Raw genomic sequence first — 16,759 nt, forward strand, 5'->3', positions numbered from 1 at the left:
CTAAACTAAATAAAGATTTACAAATGAAACTGTAGCTACCAGCCAGAATCACAACTATGATCCCAAAGCATGCTCAGCTGATCTAACATGGTGTTATTCCTCCATAGCTGAACCAGCGGTCCAGGCTCCCACCAACCTCCAGTTCACATCTTTGACCCCAACCTCCATCTCCTTCACATGGAGGCCCCCTCCCTCACAGATCACAGGATACTACATCACCTATGAGGAGTCAGGAAGAGCACCAAGAGAGCTGACCCCAAGACCCCATGCTGGCCAGAACTACGCCACCATATCTAGTTTGTGATGACCTATTATGCTATTGTTTTTTTGCAATAAAAATTGTGTGTAGGGCATAACTGTCTCTGCTAAAATATCACATGTAACTGCTTTTCAGATTTGGTTTTAACTGATGCCATTCTGAGAATAACAAATATGAAATAATACATATTTCAACACCTGATTTTTTCACTCCTCAGGCCTGAAGCCGGCCACAGAGTACATCATTAAGATTGTTGCCATCCAGGGCACACAGAGGAGCTCACCTCTGGTGGGAAAAGTCAGGACCAGTGAGTATTTTCCCTTTTACAGGAATAAATTTAAAGGTAAAGCGGTACCTCTAATGATTTTACAGCATTAATATTCAAGATAAGGTAAGGGTTAACTTTAAAATAAGTTTCAGCATTAAATTTGCAGCTTCAATCTGCTCAGCTAAGCTAAATGTTTTGCCGTTGAAGCTCAGAGGCCAGTTAGATTGAGCCTCCTAAAACAGTAATATGGACTTTATTTTGAATGCGTCAAGGGGTGTCATTCAAAATATCCTTTGTGTGTTTGGAAAACTGCATGAAGACACACTTTGCCACGAAGTAGAATCCAAGCAATATTGCATATCCATCGCCCTCTGTTGGTTGAGATATGTTATTGCAGCTCTGCTATGCCTCCCCCCTCGTCTAACCTGCTCGCTTCCCTAACCCATCTCTCCTGCCCAGACCCAGACTCCCTGCTCCCCCTGCCTCTGCCCCGCCCTGGAGGCATAGACGACAAGCTGGATGTGCCTGAGACTGACTTTGACAACACAGTTCAGGTAGTGGGCACCAGTGGCCAGGATGGGCTAGGTGGTCAGAGCCAGCATGTGGAGTACACAGAGTTCAACAACAACAATGGAGACAACAGATATAATGGGAACAGTGGAAACCCACAGTATCCCTACGGGCAAGTACGTGAGCCGCTGGTCTTTGTGCCCCTTCCTGATGCAGAGGGCCGCAGGCTGCCCATCCTGAAGCTGAACTTGCCCATCAACACTGGCTTTGGTAATGATACTGGAGTACCACAAGAGGCCCAAACTCAGACCACCATTTCCTGGAAGCCTTACAGGCAGAGCAACGCCTACCTGGTATCCTGTCAGCCCATTACACACCAAAATGAGAAAATGTTCCAGGTAAGAGACAAGGGCTGTTGTTTCTCACACTAATATCTCAATTTTCTCTAATCTATTAGCTTTAAATACTTGATTTAACCAAAGAAAACATCTTTATACCTTCAGGTCCGCCTGCCAGGCACAGCCACCACAGCCACACTGATTGGACTAACCCCTGGAGCTGATTATAATGTGATCGTTGAGGCTCTGCTGGGGGCGCTCAAACACAAGATCCTGGAGCAGGTCATCACCACTGGAAACACAAGTAAGAATCCTAAAGTAACTTCAGTCTCTAAACAAGGCTCTGTTCAGGTAACTGGGGTGTGAACCTCTAAAGAAGGTGAAAGAAGCAGCAGGAGGTCTAAAAGTAGATTGCAGAGTTTAGTAATTCCCACATGAACAAGTTCCTCTTATATGTAGGCTTTTGATGCCAGATATCTTTGTGCAACCAAAGAATATCTTTCTCTTTTACATTCAACTTTCAATGGATTCATTTTCATGAAAAGTAAACAGCAGCTTGATTAAAGTAGGCACAAAAAATAGATGAATCTACTGGTCTAATTAACGTATCATTCATTAGATGTTTGTGATTTTCAGCCTTTATCAGTAAGACTAGTCCCTGCCACTTATTCCACAACCAGCCACAAGGGGGCGATTGATAGATTTTAGTTAAATTTGGGCTCTTGGGTTTTCATGTTTTCAGTCTACGGTCTATGGTTGTCCATCACTGGGTGTGACACTGATATACTGTGTTGTGACTGGTGAAAAGCATGTGCAAGAAATGGATCATTTGTTTTGATTCTCTGCAAGGTTATAATAGTTAACTAAAACTTACTAAATAAAAAATTTCCAAAATTTATATCCACTTAAACCTCTAGCATTACAGTAAATATGATTGCCCCGACTGGTCAAGACTCCATGCAGTGGTAATTTTAGGTCTTGAGTTGTACTTAAATATCCAATTTGAATAAATAAGATAAAGAGCAGCCCTTTTAATGTGCATATGTATTTCTCCTCCTGATATTTTTGGAATTTTAAAGACTTTCTGGGCCCAGACAGGAAGCTGTGAGGTGCCTGACGGGACATGGATATAAAACAACTAGAGTTAAAACAGTTATTTTATTGTTTGCGTACGGCTTATTTCTCTTGAAGTGGTTAAATGCTTGATCATGTTTTTTACTTCCTTTAGTCCCAGAGGGAGTTCCCACCAGCAAGGATTCCTGCTATGACGCCTTCACTGCTACACACCACGATGTCGGTGCTGAATGGGAGCGAATGTCTGAGACCGGCTTCAAGCTGTGGTGCAGGTGTCTCGGTCTCGGCAGTGGCCACTTCAGATGTGATTCATCCAGTGAGTTTACTTTGTCTCCTAAATGGGCATAAATCATGTTTTGAATGTTTGGTTTGCTTCATTTGGTGTCTCTAACTTTGATTCTGCCCCTCATCAGAGTGGTGCCATGACAACGGCATCAATTATCGCATTGGAGAGAGGTGGGACCGCCGTGCAGAGAACGGTCACCTGATGAGCTGCACTTGTTTGGGAAATGGAAAAGGAGAATTCAAGTGTGAACCACGTAAGGACCCAAAGACTTGGGGAAATCCTTTTTGATTTATATGAATTAGCAGCACATTAATTTGAACATTTATCTATCCCTCCACAGATGACTCAGTGTGCTATGATGAAGGCAAAACTTACCAGGTTGGAAACCAGTGGCAGAAGGAGTACCTGGGTGCCATCTGCACCTGCACATGCTTTGGAGGACAGCAGGTACACATCAGTCTCACTACTTTTATTTCTAATGCACTTTCATTGATTGAATTGTAATTATTATTATTAATTATATAAAGATAAATGTTTAAAATTTACCCTTGTGTTTGTTTGTCTCATTAGGGATGGCGATGTGAGAACTGCCGTAGACCAGGCACTGATGTTGATGCCAGTCTGCTGCATCCTGTAAGATATGGAGACAATACTCTACAGAAACCGGTGAGAAGGAAAAAAAATTAAATATCTTTTCCTCCATGATGATAAAGCACATGGTTTCTATACAATTTTGGCCTTTGTAGTCCCAAGATTGACATAATTTTATCCATAATTTCAGTATATATACCAGCTAGCGCATACTTCTTGTCTAATGTTGCATGTTCTACATGCCTGCATATGAAATAACTCGCCTTTGGATTACACAAAGAGTGTGATGAGGTCTCATTAAAGCAAATGATTGTACCTGGGCACTAACCTGTTCAATACTTCCTCCAGAAAATTCACTGTCCCATTGAGTGCCTCCGCCCCGACCTGCTGGCAGATGCGCACGCTTCTCCAAACACTCGGGAGTAAAAGATCCATCATTGCCTTTTCTCCCTCACTGTCCAACCGCTGCACTGTTTCACCCCATAGAAGCCATGCTGTCTACAACCAAACTGAATTGACACATATTTAGCTGAAGGTTTTAGTGCATTAAGTGCCCTGCTGCGTGATCAAAGCGATCCTCTTTAAAGCCAGTCTTTTCACTGTTCAATGTCAAGTTTCTAAATTGATAAATGCAGGCTCCTGCCTGTAACATTTCCCTCTGGTGTTACCTCAATGGAAGTAAACATCAGAATTATTTTTCCATTAAAATATTTCTTAATCGAGAAGAAACCCTCATAAAATAAGCACTGTTTAAGAATGTCCATGTAGTTTTACACATTGTTGTTTAAGTTGTCCATAAAAATGTGCTTTTCTTTTCTGTAGCTCTCCTGAAGGGTGGCACTGCGTGTGATTGACACATTCTGATTTTTTCTGTCTCTTTACTAATTTATCCCTCTAATCTCATCGTGTGAATGTGTGAGCTGGGATGTGATTTTATGAACTGTTCTATTTTTGTAATTTGTTGTTGGTGCCAAAGTTGTTTCTACCTTTGACAAAAAAATCCCTTGTTTTAATAAAGCTGGAGAGATCCTGAAACATTGCACTGTGACTTTTATTCAGCCTATGCATTTGCAAGTTTCAGAAAGAGTTTTGCATCATTAGAGAATTTTCTAAGGCACTATGTATGGATTCTCTCAGAGGATTTGTGGGACAGGGTTCTCTTAGTGACTAAGGGTTGCTTTACTTTCACTTCTCTAGTCTTAAGTGTAGTTTATTTCAAATTATATGGTCTTCACTATGCCAAATTATGTTTTTGTCAGATGATAAATTCTAACTTTTATTGTATTTGATCATTGGATGATTTGTAAAAAGTTTTCAGTATACCCTCTGATCTATGTCCCAACCCTCACCTATAGTTATAAACTTCTGGTAGTGGCTGAAGAATAGGAATCTAAGGACAGATTAACCAGATTTATGAATGTACAGATTGTCAAAACTACTGTTTGCTCTCAAAATTTGCAAGCACAAAAAGCCTAAGATGATAATGAACAGAATTAGACTAAATAGATTGCACATAGGTTTTTGGAGCTCCTGTGAGGAGTTTTTAACTGTTTATGAAACAGCTGAAAATAAAAATACTGCCACTTTATAAGCTTTAAAGACAAATGGGAACATTTAGTTACAGTGACTGGTTCTGACATGACATGCACAACAGCCATTCCCAAACATAAGTATGCCAATTTTAAACCACCAAAATCTTCCTAAACTATAACATTAGATTCAAAGTTTTACTTCCATATCTTCATATCATAAACAAAGAATTTCAATTGAAATGCTTAGTTTTCAAAGACATTAACATTACTGAGAAAATGGTTGCAGAGTCTCAAAGTAGGCATGTTTTAATCAGGCATTTGCCAAGTCACCCATATTTTCTTAATATTAATTTTTGAATGCACTTTGTGGCATCAATAAATTCTTTTGGGAAGAGAAACAGAAAGGGCATTTGCTAGAGTGTCAGCAGTTACTTCAGCACCAGTTATTCTGAAACACCAGCTCTGTTTGTCAGAAAACAGGTAAAAAAGTGACATGTAAGTTAGAACTTCTAGCTCTCTTTTCACTTGGTACTTTTTAAAAATTCAACATGCAATCTAATGCTTAATGATCATTTTAAAAGCATTTCCATTTCAATCGTAAACTAGAAAAGCACTTGGAGAGCGCAGACCTATGCCATTAGCCCTATCCCCCAATAGTAAAGAATTCTTTTAAAAATTCCTAAATCCAGACGGTGATCCAGATCACTCTCAGTATCTAATCAGTTCTTCCTTGTGCCATTTCTGACATTTCCTGAAAATTTCATACAAATTCGTCCATGACTTTCTGAGTTATGTTGCTAACAAACTAACAAACAAACAAACAATCGAACGAACCCTGCCGATCACATAACCTCCTTGGTGGAGGTGAAAACACCTTCAGTTACCTCTTGCAGCCCAACTGCAGCAAAACCAGAATGTACCTGGGGGCCACCAAAAAACTCATACATCCATAACCTAAGACTCAGAATGAACCTTTTGTTTGTTGTAATTTTGTTAGAAACAGGCAGGGAATTTCAATATGAATCCTTAGCTTTCAGACACATTAACATTATTCATAAAGTGTTTATGGGGTCACAAAGTACAATGAATGAGCTCCTGCCTTTTATTTTGTTTTGATCAGGCATCTGTAGAGTTATTAAATATCATTTCCTTTTATAAGCAACTATCCCTGTAAATGGACCTTGTGGCTCAGAAAACTCATAACATTGGTCTCTCCAAAGACACTGATAAATTATTAAATGGTGTAGTAGAACGGCTAACAGATCACCAATTAATCCAATACGAGTTTAACTGTGACACCAGTTGTGTACAGACAAAATAAATGGTAAAAAGCTGGCACAACTTAAAATTTCTTAGTTTTGTTTCTTATAACAACAACTTGTAATGTGTTTTGTGTATGTTTAAAATTTGATTTGTGTTAAAAAGTGAATTTCTTTGGTTGTTAGTCATTGTAAATGACCTCTCACAGCCCCCCTGCAGCAGCTGACACCGCGGGGGGGGGGGCTTTAGAAGCACTAGTGTAGAGGGGTAGAGAGGCCTCATGTACTCATTTCAAGACCACCTCTCCAAGTCATTATAGAACATGCACTGGGCAGCACTTTAAGATACCCTGCAAGACCATGCAATCCCCTAATTTCTAAAGACTGCAGGATACTCTCAATTTAACTATCAGAATGACCTATAATTTTATATATGGATCAAATATCTTTCATCACAGTTGGTTAAACACTCGCACATTATACATTTATAAATAACTCAAATGCAAACAGTAGTAACTTATTCAGTCTGCTAAACAAAGAACAACTGAGCTGCTTTTAAATGCTTTTCACATAATACTGGTTATTTTAGTATATTTTGTATGCATATCCTTTTTCTGCATTTAATGATGCATATCAAAGAGCTTTATAGCGATAATCATCAACAACTAAAACTGTAATTTCTTGCAAAGAACCCATCATGTACAAAAAATTAAAAATAATTACAGAAGTTTTTCTATTTCCATCACAGATGTTATCACTTTTTCTTCATGTTTACAATTTGTTCATCTTGGAAATTCACTTGTGAGCTGCATAAAGTGAAGATCAATGTGCACTATTTACATACCATGCAGGGTAAGGCTGTTCTATCCATTTCATTCTTAAAAATCATACTGAGTGTGACATGAATAACTTTAGAAATAGGTGAAATGTAAGCCTACAGACAGAACTGGGGAGGACCTAAGTTAATTTGGCTTTATTCTCTTACAGCTATCATAAATGATAGCACAAAATTTCACAACAAATAATGTAGTCTTGAAAAGAAGCAGGACAAATTACTCTGTCAGAAACATTTTATTTCACTCTGAAATGTGAAAGACCTAGACCGAGTGTAAACAGTTAATTCACCTCTCTAATGTGAAATTCACATTCAGGAATGTAAGTAGTGTGTTACAAACATTGTAACAGCTCTCCACACTGCAGCATAATGACAGGAGGAATGTTTCGAGTGTCAGTGAGGTTAGAAAAAGATTTAGACTCAGTGATAATGATGAACTGTGAGTGCAGACCGAAGAACACCTGGTAAGAGCATAGATGCTCGCTCAGTGGTGGAAGAGCCGCAGGTTGGTGTGCACCAGAGTGATGCCCTGCTCATTACAGGCGTTAATCACAACCGAGTCAGCAGCAGAGCCAGCTGGAGCTGCGATGTACTCCACACCACTCTATAGACCACATAGGCAAACAGAGGGAGAAGTAGAGAAGATCATTAATGTGTTAAAAATAAGAGTTTCAAAACTAGCACCAATATTTCTGTATGCAAAAAGGAGTGAATCAAGAGTCCACAGGGCATTCCCATGCAGTCTTTAAGGTGCATGCAGCAGCAACACATGCTTTAGTGAAGGTGTGTTGTATTTACCCGTTTGGCACGATCTATGTTGTCTCTGAAGGGGAAGAAGGCGTCAGAGCTGACAGCCACGGCCTGCAGGGAGCTGATCCAGTTCTTTTTTTCAGTCTGAGTCAGAGGCTCAGGCACCTCATCGTACATCGACTTCCACACTGCCAAGTCTGGGCCCTGTCAACACAAAACAAAAACGAGTCAGACTTTTATATATTAGGCTTAATTCATGATGAGACCTGACACTGAACGTCTCTGAACAGACAGGTGGGTTGTGCCTCATTGACAGCCATATCCTTTACAACGATCCATAAAAGTGAAGACATGAACAGAATTGCAATGTGTGTGCCCATTTTAACTTCGCTATAGGACAAAATTTCTCAATATTCATTAGTATTTGAGCTATTCTGTTACCATTTTGTACTTTTTGTGCAATATAAAGATTGTGATTTCATTTTTCTTTTTGTAAATTGTTTAAACAAGTATCAATTCATAGTACAAATCTAAAACTTTTAAACACAGGCAATTATTTAAAACATGGATCATAAAAATTTTAAGTGTTTCTAATAATAAGTAATTTACAACAATACAAAGCTATATTTATCTTTGATCATTGTAACCTGCTATGAATATCTATACTCTACCAGCGATTTTCATCACTTTGGTAATCTTACTTTTTTTAATGTGCATTACGTATAAATCCAGCTCAACTGGACTTGTCCCATAAAACACCCTTGCATCATCTACACCGCTTGTCTTGTTTGGGTTTATGTGGGGCTGGAGCTGATCCAAGCAAAACGGGCAAAGAAGGAGTTACACCCTGGACTGATTGTTAGTCAATCACAGAGACAGGCTAACATGCAGATAACCAGTCATGCTCACATTCATATCTACAGACAACTTAAGAGTCCCCTAAAAGAAAATCTGACATTAAATTTAATACTTTAAAACCCTCATCATACATTTTAACACTCATTCGCATTTTCTGACATGTTATATTAACAACAGTTATGTATGGGTTCTCTATCAATAGTAAGACAAAAATGTGACTGAAAGAGTAACACAGAATGCAAGCACTGAATAGCTATGATTGTCTGTGTTTTTTGTTGAAATGAAATCTTGTATCTTTAAGAGAGCTTTCTCCTGAGAGTGCCTTTTCTCACCGTTACCCCCTTACCTCTCCGATGGTGTCGCTGACATACTGGTCGATTGCATTGGCCATCTCCGCACGCTTCACTCCGCTGCGAAACTTCATTGTGAGGACACGAGGGTGGTGCCTCAGCCACCAGTTATCAGCCTTATCTCCTGCCAGACGGGTGCAGTGGATACGAGACTGCTGACCTGCACCAATACCAATCACCTGAGAAATACAGAGGAGAGAAAACATCAGAGAAAAGCTGGAATCACTGTCAGATCCATCTCACCTTCCATTACCTGCTTTTTCCTTACCTGACCGTCTTTAGCGTAGCAGACAGAGTTGGACTGGGTGTACTTGACAGCGATGGTGGCCACAGTGAGATCACGTATGGCTTCATCAGACAGCTTTAGGACACAAATTTTAAAAAACAAACTCTTATTAGAAAAAAATATAAGATGACAGAGCAATATGAACCCAAAAACAACACAGATTTAAATTCACAACCACTGACTCACCGAGCCCTTTGACACAACATTGCTGAAGAACTCCTTGTTGATAATTCCTCCGTTCCTCTTTTGTTTGAGGTAGAGACCGAACAACACTCTCACCTCAGTCTCATCAGGCTCATAGTCTGGATCCATCTGACAAAGACCAGCATTGTTTAACAGGAAATTAAACTGAAACTCAATTCTTATCATCCTTATTTAAAAATGATAAGAATCTCTCACCTGGAGCACACAGTAGTTCCCATTCTTCTTTTTGGAGAGGATCTTCAGTGCCTCCTCATCATAACCAGGTGCAATGATACCATCAGACACCTAGTAGCAAAAAAATTCAAAGGTGGCAAAGCCAAAATAGGAATCATCTTTTAAACACACAGATTTGTTAATAGAATAACCATTTTACCTCTCTTGAGATTATCTTGGCAGTGGGAACGTCGCACACATCAGACACAGCGATGAAGTCTCCAAAAGAAGACATTCGATCTGAGCCTGAGGATGTACAGAGTTAGAACAAGTCTACTTTAGGAGATGTACAAATACTCCAATACAAACATCTCTAACCTCTTGCTCTGGCGTAGGCTGTGGCCAGTGGGGTGAGATCGTTCATCATGTCATGCACCATGCAGACTTTAGCTTCCTCTTCAGTCAGAGGAACTCCAACTGCAGCTCCTGCAGAAGAAAGGGGAGAAAAGCTAAGAAAGGGACTTCACTGCATATCCATAAATATTCTGTTTGAGAGTTCATTGAGAAGTCTTACCTGCAGGGCTGACGTGTTTGAAGGAGGTGGCAGCAGCCATGCCGAGCGTGCTTTTTAACTCTCTGACCAGCTGCCAGGCGTTCAGAGCATCACACAGGTTAATGAAGCCAGGAGAGCCGTTGACCACTGAGAGAGGGTAAAGAGAGGAAAAGGAGCAGTATAAAGGGTTAAAATCAATGGGATTTAAGGGAAATTATCATTTAGTCTTCTATTATAGTGTGGGAATTAATCTATTTTTAAACACATTTGATGCTCTGCCATCTTATTCCTTTATTTCTTATTTTTCTTATATGATCATTTTAGTGCAACAGCAAAATTGACAAGACACCATCGCCAGAAATGCTGATTTTTGTAATTATAACTTTGTAGACCTAGTATTTTTCTTGATTTGACCCTGTTAGTGGTCTGTACAAACAATAGAGATAAAATATAATGCTTTATCTAATGTTTTAATGTTCTGTTATTTGTAAGTTAAATCAAGGCTGAAATTCTGAGAATAAGTAGCCTAGAGATCTATAAAGCTAAAAAAAATAAAACTAGCAATCTACAATCTCTACAGTAAATTTGTAGTAGAATTACATTTTTGTTCAGTTGGTACAAAACAAACATAAAAATGATAATATCTCTATTTTGCAGGAGGAAATCTGGTGAATTCTTTCTTGGTTTTAGGCAGGGATGGACAAAAACATAAAAAATTACTCAGATTACAGTAATTGAGTAGTTACAGGTATTTTTTTGAGTACATTTTAAATTCAGTGCTTTTACTTCTACTGTAGTAAGTTTTAACCAGAGTAACTGTACATTTACTTGAGTACAATACTCCTGTATTTTTTTTCCACCTCCTGTTGACTAAACCGTAGCAAATCACAAGGGAACAATGCCATATCACATCCCAAAGCAGCTAATGTACACAGCAAAAACTGCAGTGTTGAAATCTCAGGGTTAAACATTTCAATGTTGATTTGAACTCCCAATGTGTAATTTTAACTTTAAATTAAATACTTTTTACCTTTACCTAAGTAGATTTACTGACCAGAACTTTTACTTCTACTTAAGTAAATTTTAACCAAGGTAACTGTACTTTTACTCAAGTACAACAGTCATGTCCTTTTTCCATCCCTGGTTTTAAGTCGTTTTGAGCCAAGCCATAAGTGTACCTGATATGAAAACAGTTTTTCTGTCGAATAGAAAATGATCACCAATCTACATAGTAACTGTACCATTATTTAGCTTTGAAACAGTTTGCGGACGTCCGCTATTACCGTTACAAATTTTTGCTGGCCATTCATTCAAAGCTGTCAGATGTAGTTTTATATTTCACACACAAATGTAAGAGTTTCCTTATTTTATTTTTACCTAAATCTAGGCCTGAAACTTAGTTACTTCAAACAGAAATGTGAAAAAAAACTCACAATTCAAACCACTGACAAGATGTATAATGTGTGTTTACCTTTGAGGGGGAGTGCTGGGCGCAGGGTGTAGAGCTGTGCTGGAGCTTGGTGAGGATTCATGCCGTAACGCAGAGGCAGCTGAGAAACCCCACGGCTGTACTGTCCTCTGAAGTAGTCTGATATGGCATCATCGTACTGCGCTGTGTGCGTGAACGCCTGAAGAGTAACAGACATAAAATAAGAGAGCTGTAAGCCTCAAAACGTTAAGAACGTATCACTTTACAAATCAGGGAATACTGCAGAATTTCTGGTTATTCAATAACTTAAGTTGTTTTTTTGCTGACTTTGTATTATCCCAAAGCATACAATATGAGCTCAAAAGAATTTCAAACACTGTGCTATTAGACTATCTGTCTTTAAGTTGAAAGGTCAAAGAGGGCCCAAAAGTTGAACTCAGTAACATAAACATATATTACAAAACTGGTCTAGTCCTCTGGACTTTGACTACAGGGTCAATACAAAACAAACAACAAAAGTAGAACAAGATAGCAAAGACTTAGACTGAGATCAGGGCAGTAAAGGACAAAACCTGAGGGGTATTTGGAATTATTACCTAAAACTGGTTAATAAAGCCATGACTTTTACCTTAAAATACCCTGGCCTTTCCTTACTTGACTTGTAACATCATTATTTTAGTGTTATGCCACTATAATCTTAGACTGAGGGCTTATCTCTGAATCCCTTCTGTCATACTAGAAGAATAAACACAGGTGAGATTAATGTAGAACAAAACTGAGAGGTATAATCAAATATGTACAGATTTACTTTTACACAGGAGCACCAACTGGATAAAATATTTTTGACTTCAACAAGATTTTGAAACAGGGAAGCAAATTATGTGACATTTTGACGAAGAATGAAGGTGGTGATTATTATACAGTCAAGACCACAGCCAAAATTTACATTTGAAAAGCTGAGTCTAGTCCATACTTGTTTAAATAAAACATCGAACAACGAGAACAAAGTTTGTCTAAATCAGAGCATTTTCAAGAAGAGATTTTTTTAGAACAAAGATGCACATTTCTCAGAAAACTCTGAACTTGCTATCATTAGTTTATAAAACAGAAAAATTAGTAAAAGGGAAATGTTACTTTAAGAGCCAGAGTCCTGCGAGTCTCCAGGGTTGTATCTTTGTCTCCTGAACCTTCCATCTCCTTGGCAACCAGTGAATAATCAGCAGGATCGCACACGATGGTGACCCGAGCATGATTCTTGGCAGCTGCTCTCAAAAGAGTTACACCACCTAGGAAACAAGGAAAACAAAAACACTGGCATTAAATCACAGCATCTTTCATCAAAGGTGAGGAGGAAAAAGGAACAAGTAAAAATACTTTTCAGCCATGAATCTTTGATGTCTGTGAGTTAAAATCATCACTTAAAACAGTTATTAAAAAAAGTTTAGCATTAGTCAGATTCTCTTTGTCAAAGCTCACCGATGTCTATCTGCTCCACAGCATCCTCCACAGTAACATCTGGCTTAGAGACGGTCTTCACAAAAGGGTAGAGATTGCAAACCACCACTCTTCAAAAGAGAAAACAGAAAATAAATCATAATTCTATTAGGAGCATTAAGATCTCAGCACTACAGCTGTGGAAATGTCACATGCTCTGCTTACAATAACTAATGCTTTTGCAGTGTGTTCATGTTCACCTCTTAAAATGAACCAACAAAACATCTACTCTCTGTCTACATCCCAAACTAAAGTCTCCTGACTTTTATTGTGCTGTTAATGACTCAAATTTGTCAGTGACACCATTATCAATTTTACGCTTCTTAAGGGGAGAAATGGAGGAACGCTGTCCTGAAACCTTGCCACCAAGCTAAAATTATTTCTATTACTCGATCAAATTGTTTTTGTTTTCTTATCTCTGTATGAAATATTCTTTAAAACTAACAGGACAAAACACAAAAATGTTCAAATATCTATATTTTTCATAGAAAAGCATTTCCTTCTTACATCAGTAAAATGGATTACTGACTTGTCAATTTTTGCACTAATCACACGGACAAAATGTAGCTTCAATGTTGCAGCCTGACAAGACCGAAATCTCTTGAATTCTTTCAGCTTTTGCTCTGAGTGTGAATCCCTGTGAAGATATCAGCTCTCTCATATTGAGCCTGTTACCTAACCCATTCAACTTCTTGTCTTTCATATAAAGAACGCACAAAAAGAAAAATACCTTAGAGACAAGAGGAAAAGAAACTGACTAAATCAGAGTGTTAACCAATCAATGTCTTTGTCAGATCCTAATGATGTGTAAAGGCAAATTCTCTGTTGAAATCTCTGATCACATTCAACTACCATTACACAAACGAAAGTCACAAGACAGAGTTTCAAGCAGGAGCAGCAGTTTCCTAATTATCTCCTCCACGTGTTTCTTGATGGGTCACAGCAGGTCTATACTATGGCTATACGAGCTTGTGATCCGCCACAAGTCACACATGTCCTTTCATTCAATTAGGGTCTGGAACAGTAAGTACTAATATTGATCACTTTGTTTAAAAAAGGTTTATATATATATAAATATCCATCGTATTCTGAATATTATGTCTTGATTTGGGTTATTAAGTTTGAACTCAGAACACATGAGTTTTCTGCTTCCTTACCTGACCAGACTGTAGCCCAACTTCTCCATGTCTGCCGAGTCACTGGGGCTTTTCCTGGCCAGGATACCTCCATGGACCGCAGGATGGAGGGTCTTCACTCTGCCCCCCAGCATCTCTGGGTGTCCAGTGAGCTCAGACACATCCCTGATACACAACAGAGGCACACTGACAGATTAGGGAAGAACACTAGATTTATTGTATTTGATCTAAAACTTAACGTGTACTGCCAAGTGGATTTACAAATACAGGGAATTTGTCTGTGTTTTTGGTACATTAGTAAGCAACATAGCAATATAACCAACCCATTCACTCAAAAATGATCAACTAATAACATTTTAGTTGTATTTTAAGTTAGCTTCAGAGTAATTTGTAGATGTTTGCCGTTTCCTGTACAGATTCAGGCCGGCCATTAGTGAAAGCTGAGCTAATTGGCTGTCAGTTGTAGTTATATTTATAAAAACATAAGTCTGAAATTAATATCTGAGATGCCAATGAATAAAAAAATTCATTTTAGCTAATAAGATATTTAAAAGTAGTTCAAACCTAAAACTTAAGTCCTTAAAACACACAATTTTAAGTTTAAGGATCAACAAATTTAAAGTCCTTAAGACAGATTTAAAGTGTACAGAATAATGATGCATAAAGACAAAGACGTCTGCCGAAGTTGGTCTGTTGGTCCAACCTCAGACTCACTTATTTGCTCATTCAGCAAATATTTACAGATGAAATGGGCAGATTTTTAAAGCCAAAGTATCACCAACACTGATGCCATGCCATTGATATTGTGCATCCCAAACTATCGCACGTTTTAAAATATAATCTGTCATTTACATAACTAAGAGTGTACTGAAGTACCAAAAGTTACATACATCTATTTCATAAGATATTTGCATAATAAAGAAATAAATCCATCAAAAGTTGAAGACAAACTCCTACACAGGCTATACTGCATAGAAACACTGGCAACATTTGTGCAATTTAAACCACAAGGAGTTTTACTGCAATATTTGAAAAAATGAAAACAAGAAAATGCCCAACACTGGGTGTCAAGGACTTCACTTTTGAAACCAGTTTCATATTAAAGTTTAGAGAAGAAATAACGCCATTAAAGTATAAAAAGTTGAAAATACATGAATGAAATAACATCAATTCCCAGATAAAACCCTTATTCACTGACAGGATACATCTCTTTATAAAATCAGTACTTTTTGCTTGTATGTATGCTGTAATGAGGGTTTTAAGTGAATGTCACGGAGTTGTAATTAAGTTTATCAGTCCGTTTTTTGGTTCTTTAACTGATTTACTGATCTGAATATTTCTCTCACCACTGCAGCTCCACAATATATAACTTTTTAATGGTTCAGGACAGACTCAGCACCAACCTGACAGCCATTTTAGCATCTCTCAGGGCTTTAGCTGTGCCACCTGAGGCCACCAGAGACAGACCCACATCCACTAGCCTTTTAGCAAAGTCCACAAGTCCAGTTTTGTCAGACACACTCAAAAGTGCTGCGAAGACAGACAGAGAGATAGTTTAAGACAGTTTCACCTCCTTCTGCAGCTGTAAAATACAAGTTACAGTGTAGTTAACAGAGGTTAGGATGACCACGCTGGCTAACGTTAGCTAGAGCTAGCATCACGCATGTCGCAATGCAACTTTATAGTGACGACAGCGAATTAATCAAACTTGAAGAGAGAATCTCACCGAGCTCTGAAGACGCCATGTTTACGGTTACAGTGTTTGTCTGCTGTCTGACTGGATGTCACGAAGTAACCACTCAGGCTTCCCCCGGTTTCACAGGCAAACTTTTCAGGTCTGGACTGTAGAGGTTGAGTCAAATCTGAATGTCTGCACAGCTTCTTCATGCGCTTCAAAACTAGAAAGTCCCGCCCTGCTGAGGCCGGCCCGCCCCGACACACAAACGCACCTATGGAAGCCGTTCAGCGCAGAAAATGCGCATTTTTACCGGCAGAAGGACAAAAACGTGTCCAGGAAATACGGTGTAGGTGATGAGTGTTTTAAACAGCAACGACATGAAAAGGGAGCCAATGATGATAATTAACAGTCTAAGCAGTTTTTCCTCGTAAAACTGTTCACACAAAAAATAACACCGCATCATTTGTAGCTTATTCAGCAGTTTTAGGGCCCTGGCCAAACACAGGCCCTCCACCTTAACCCCCCAACCCCACACATTTAGTAACCATAGATATGTAATACCAAACTTATATTTATATATCGATAATACATGACAATTTACAAAAAAAAAGTTCCATTATGAGTTTTTGTGTCATTTTTTACCAAGCAAAACCTCTGAAAAGTGAAAAAATAGATATACAGTGCCTATTAAAAATATTCATCCCCTTAGTCATTTTACCCTTTTACTAATGTTACAAATCGATCCTGATCAATACAATTTGGCTTTTCTTTCGTTCTTTTTTTTCTTTTTTCTTTCTTTCTTTCTTTTTTTTTTTTTTTTTTTTTTTTTTTACAAAGAAAACTATTTAAAGTCAAAATAAAAACAAATTCCTTCAAAGTAATGTCAATTAGATTAGACTGTTCAACCTCTGTTGTT

At 38.4% G+C, this 16,759-nt stretch overlaps 2 protein-coding genes across 2 annotated transcripts in view; one reads left to right on the plus strand and one right to left on the minus strand.

Moving 5' to 3' along the window:
* Window positions 1-4,365, plus strand: part of fn1b (fibronectin 1b) — a 31,439-nt gene extending 27,074 nt beyond the window's left edge. The window contains exons 37-45 of the mRNA XM_041787278.1: window positions 108-296; window positions 477-566; window positions 987-1,435; window positions 1,541-1,679; window positions 2,604-2,765; window positions 2,863-2,988; window positions 3,076-3,182; window positions 3,306-3,401; window positions 3,675-4,365. Of these exons, the coding sequence (XP_041643212.1) occupies window positions 108-296; window positions 477-566; window positions 987-1,435; window positions 1,541-1,679; window positions 2,604-2,765; window positions 2,863-2,988; window positions 3,076-3,182; window positions 3,306-3,401; window positions 3,675-3,752 (1,436 nt within the window). The 3' untranslated portion in view covers window positions 3,753-4,365. The remainder of the gene's footprint in view (window positions 1-107; window positions 297-476; window positions 567-986; window positions 1,436-1,540; window positions 1,680-2,603; window positions 2,766-2,862; window positions 2,989-3,075; window positions 3,183-3,305; window positions 3,402-3,674) is intronic.
* A 2,808-nt stretch (window positions 4,366-7,173) lies between these two features.
* Window positions 7,174-16,069, minus strand: atic (5-aminoimidazole-4-carboxamide ribonucleotide formyltransferase/IMP cyclohydrolase). The gene is made up of 15 exons (XM_041786044.1): window positions 15,892-16,069; window positions 15,569-15,695; window positions 14,187-14,330; window positions 13,012-13,100; window positions 12,670-12,821; window positions 11,578-11,734; window positions 10,128-10,253; window positions 9,932-10,039; window positions 9,774-9,859; window positions 9,596-9,685; window positions 9,383-9,508; window positions 9,179-9,271; window positions 8,907-9,089; window positions 7,751-7,906; window positions 7,174-7,556 (listed from the first exon to the last, which is right to left on the minus strand). Exons 1-15 carry the CDS (start codon window positions 15,908-15,910, stop codon window positions 7,437-7,439), a joined length of 1,776 nt encoding a protein of 591 aa, XP_041641978.1. The 5' UTR covers window positions 15,911-16,069; the 3' UTR covers window positions 7,174-7,436.
* Window positions 16,070-16,759: the final 690 nt, after the last annotated feature.

This window comes from Cheilinus undulatus, linkage group 1 (genome assembly GCF_018320785.1).
Source record: "Cheilinus undulatus linkage group 1, ASM1832078v1, whole genome shotgun sequence".
In the NCBI taxonomy this organism is placed as follows: domain Eukaryota; kingdom Metazoa; phylum Chordata; class Actinopteri; order Labriformes; family Labridae; genus Cheilinus; species Cheilinus undulatus.